The 4,691-nt window shown below is 35.5% G+C and overlaps 1 protein-coding gene across 1 annotated transcript in view; it reads left to right on the top strand.

The window, feature by feature from the left end:
- The window catches only part of LOC113229181, a 30,870-nt gene extending 27,271 nt beyond the window's left edge, over positions 1–3,599 (top strand). Inside the window, exon 10 of the mRNA XM_026462700.1 lies at positions 2,458–3,599. Coding sequence (XP_026318485.1) covers positions 2,458–2,589 — 132 coding nt within the window. The 3' untranslated portion in view covers positions 2,590–3,599. The remainder of the gene's footprint in view (positions 1–2,457) is intronic.
- Positions 3,600–4,691: the final 1,092 nt, after the last annotated feature.

Below are 4,691 nucleotides of genomic sequence, written 5' to 3'. Positions count from 1 at the left end.
GACTGACAACATGATCTCGTATGACCTTCATAAATCAAATCAAGTTACACGAATCAAGTTACCACACAATTATCGTACAAATCCGTTCGAACCGTTTTGAGTGCGAGAATTGCCATTCGAGTTCAGTGATTACTGCGGTATTATTGACTATGAATATATCAAAATGACGCGATTACATTTTTAAAATTTTTATTTTTAATTTTTATAACATTTCTTAACCCTTTTTTTTCTTATCGAGTTCAAACTTTATAGTTTGTAAGCCCTTTTGGAGTTCCTTTTCCTCTTTTATTAATCTCTTACAATAAATCTCTTTTCTGCATTCTCATTTCGCTAGGCTACTTACTAATGTTACGTACTTAAAAGGAATTAATTTTTATAACTCACCCTTTGGATCGAAATCGAGTCTTTGAATGCAGTATTGCTGGCTTTTATTAATATACGTTTTTTTTTAAAAAAAAACCAAATTGTGTAATTCCACAAAAGTTTGCGGAATTACATCTATTTTCCTATTTTATCCCCTAATTTGCTACCCGTAGATGTGGAATATTTTTTATAAATTTAAATGGGACTAATACTGAAGTACCCTCTTTCCAACAATAAAAGAATCATCAAAATCGGTTCACAAAAGCCGGGGTAATCGCGTAACATACACACACACACACAAATAATAATAATAATAATAACGCATACACTCAACAAGCGGGTGCCATGGACACAAACATAGACAACCACAAATTACACCCAAACTTACGAGAGAAATAAATGTAGGCCATACAAATATTTCTCCCGGCCCGGGAATCGAACCTGGGACCTCTGCGTGGCATGGTAACCGTTGGGCCACGGAGACAGTTAAATAAATAAAAAAAAATAAAAAATAAAAATATTTTATTTTCAGACACCATAGGTCCATGGTTTGTTAGTAAGCAACCTTATACTATATTAGTAACAAATGACTGTATGGTGAATTTATGGTGTATTGTATATGAAGTGTACATTAAAATTTTTAAAATCGAAATGTCAAAATTTTCAAAATACGTAATATAAAAGTCTGAAATAATAATGATAATTTAGTCGAAAGTAAAAATTTAAAAATACTAAAATTTACAATTAATAAAATGACAATTAAAATTAAAATTAGCTAATAAAATAACAATAAGTAACATGAACAAAACTAAAATTTTAGAAATCACATGTCACAGAGAAATCCATGACATTACAACTACTATTACAATTACTACTACTTACTTAGTCACTATTTTTGTGTGCGAGATGCATCTACCTACACAATGTGATATGATCGGGGAATCATGTCGACCTATTACCCATAGGATGGAATTGGAACTACCCCGTAGTCTGCAGAGCAGCGAGGCCGTTTTCTTTCGCATGATGGCATTAAACTCATCTATAATAGCCTGCGCAAACATGCATAACGCGCTGCAGAATTGGGGCAGCCCCAGCAACACCCTAAAGGCATTGTTGTACTGAATCCGCAGCGCGCCGAGGGTCCGCTGCGTGTGGTTGATCCACAGGGCGCACTTGTAGAACACCTGACAGTAGGCTCTAAACAATGTTAGTTTTACAAGGACACTACAGCGCGCAGTTAAATATAATAAATAAATTCAGTCGAATTGAGAACGTCCGCCTTTTTTTAAATAATAATAATAATAAAATTTTATTTATTGAGACAACTGAGATCCAATCAAATGTTAGTAGGTACAGACTTAAAACTATATTAGTACTTATATTTTACCAGGGATTGTGTATTATGTATTAAGTGCCGCATAATTCGGCACTCATTCCTGTCAGCAACTGTCTTCAGGAGGCTATTGGGGCTGTCACGTATTCTCTTCAGTAGCGACGCCGACTTTTTACGTACAACAGCCGTAAAACTGTCTACGCGCGCGTCAGTGAACATGGCTGAGGCACTGCAGAAACGTGACAGCCCCAACAGCGTCCTGAAGGCGTTGTTGTATTGCACGCACAGAGCATTCCGAGAGCACTGAGTGTATTCCAAGTTATATGGCTCCGAAAATTTGTTCGCCCACCTTACAACATTCGTTTGATTCCGGTACCAATACCTAAAAGCGTTCGTTAGCTCCACAGGCATACCTGTGGCACTTAGTTTAAAGTCAGTTAAAAATGAATTAAGGCCTCTTTGAAGCAAACTATCCTATCTACAATATTTAAAATATCCTCGCCTTATTTTCTCAAACTCGTATCTTATAAAGAGTGATTATTCAAGACATGGCAAAAATGTATATTTATGTTAAATTTCTTATCAAGGGTCTTAATTTGGATGCATTACTTTAACGTGCATTTTTGCATTTCAGTTACTTTGTGCTTTAAGATACGAGCTTGAGAAAGTACGGCGACGATATATTCCCTCTGTATCGCATAGTCGTGAGACGCTCTGCATCTTTTTTGTAACATCTTTCTCATCTGTTTCTCTTGCCTTAGGTAATCTTCTGCGGCGGCGGCGTAAGCGGTGTCGGAGGAGTCAGTGGCGTAGCCGGTGCTGCGCCTGTTATCACATCTGTTCTACCCGCAGGGGGGGCGGTTTTGACCCCCCACCATGCGTTACATCAGTAAATTATAATCATCGTGTTCTACAAGGATGTGACTAAGTTAATTATTGAAATATTACTCCTATCACATAGTCTATGGCCAACGGGGGTCACATAGACCCCCAACTATAAATGGTTTTTATTTCACTTCCACTTGTTGTAAGGAAATTAATCATTAACACAAGGATGTGACTAAATAAAAATGTTGGGTGTTTAGAATGGGGGTCACACAGACCCCTACACTATAAAATCGATGATTGGCTTTTCTTTTATCACGGCCCGCATAGAAAGGACTAAGGATTATTCCACGGCCCTGTTTTTTCGGATCTAAACCGTTTATATTTGTTTATCAAACAAGTCAACTGTAACCACGTGACATGGAAAAAGCCCGAAACGTTGGTTAGTTTAATAAAAAATGCTTAAGTTCAATGTGTAATAATAGCTTTTGTTACCTGTACACACGGAAGAAATAAAACAATGGAAGTGCCTTGAGCCTCGATTATTATCAGTTGCCGCAAGTCACATATTCATAAGTTGAAACACTATGAATTTTGATAATTATTGGTCATAGTTTATAATTGAAAAACAAATAACAAATTCTGTGCTGTTAATATAATTTAAACTTAACCCAATGTTGGCATATTGTTGAAAAATCAATACTTATTATTGCACGTTGAATGAAACTTCAATCAATGTGCTGCCATCTAGCGGTCAATAGCTGAACGAAGACGAATTCTAGATGTTTACTTAGTACTCCAAAAAATAGGCGACCATATTGCAGCGGTATAAGGTTAACTTCAGTTTCTTGTAACAAAAAAATATTACGTTAAATAGAAAAGACATTAGGCAACACCATCATAGATCATTATTGCACTCCAAAGTAACAAAATAAGGCATTTTTCTATGATTTTCGAGGTTTTGCGCGAGATAATTCACACTGTCATAACGTACAAAGCAAAAGTGGCGGACCGAGGTTATAGTCGTCACAAAATAAGAGGCAACTTTTGACACTTGTTATCGCAACGTAAATAGGTATGTGAACTAAACATATCGGAAACAATATGAAACAATTCTCACGAGAAATCGATTCGAAATTTTGTAGTATATTATATTATATATATATATTTAGTATATTATTATTATATTTATTTCTTCTTTAAACATAATAAGATAATAATTGTTTGTTTACTGTTTCGTTGATTGCATTCAAAGTTACGTACGCTTTCTTTAGTTGTCAAATGTGGCCTCTTACATTGTGACAACTATATATGTGGAACTCCGCGTATGCACGCAAACTAAGCACTTCTACTGTATTTATTGTTCTGTGCTCGTACATAACCAAATTACAGCACTGGGAGAGGAAAAATGATTCCTACTACAAACTAAATCCCATATGACGGACCGGTAATATACGAGGGAAAAAACTTTGTATGAAAGAATTTGATTGAATTATTATATAATACAATAAGATGAGCAGCAATACCCGCCTGTTCGGCACGTCACTCTACCGCGTTGTACATACCTACTTAGTTTGTAATAGTACATTGTGTATTAGGGGCGGTAAATAAGGAATTCCTAACGAGACTCTCATTAGAAGCCCGAAGTCGAACACTGAGGGTTTTCGGAGTCGGGCCTCGTAATTCCCGTACCGCTCGTTGAAACATATAATATTTTTCATCACAATTGCACGTAAATAGTTGCACGCAAGGCTGTAATGAGAAGAAAAAAGACCCGAGGCTTTAAGTTAGCCTGTATTCAATCATATTATTTATAATATAATATAATTTGAAAACAATTAAGGTATTCTCTTAGTACTCTCTAAAATAATCTTTGTCAAATTCAGTACATACGTATTGATATTTTTATACCAGCTTCGCGGATTGGTATCTCGATTATGGGAGTATGGTTGTTCAAACAACCATAAACACCGAGTGAACGCTAGAAATCTACAATAAATATATTTCAGTTGGAAGTGTGGTATACTATAGTTCGATTTTATCAGAATTACAAAAAATGTAATCAAAGAATCAGTGTTCGTAAACAGGAAAATATCGTGAGAACTGATGACTTACAAATGACACTATGTTATGTTATTATTTTGTATAAAAAATCGGTTTAACATTTGGA

Source organism: Hyposmocoma kahamanoa, unplaced genomic scaffold (assembly GCF_003589595.1).
Source record: "Hyposmocoma kahamanoa isolate Upper Pololo Valley unplaced genomic scaffold, ASM358959v1 289, whole genome shotgun sequence".
NCBI lineage: Eukaryota > Metazoa > Arthropoda > Insecta > Lepidoptera > Cosmopterigidae > Hyposmocoma > Hyposmocoma kahamanoa.
This window is presented reverse-complemented; position numbering and strand designations above follow the sequence as displayed.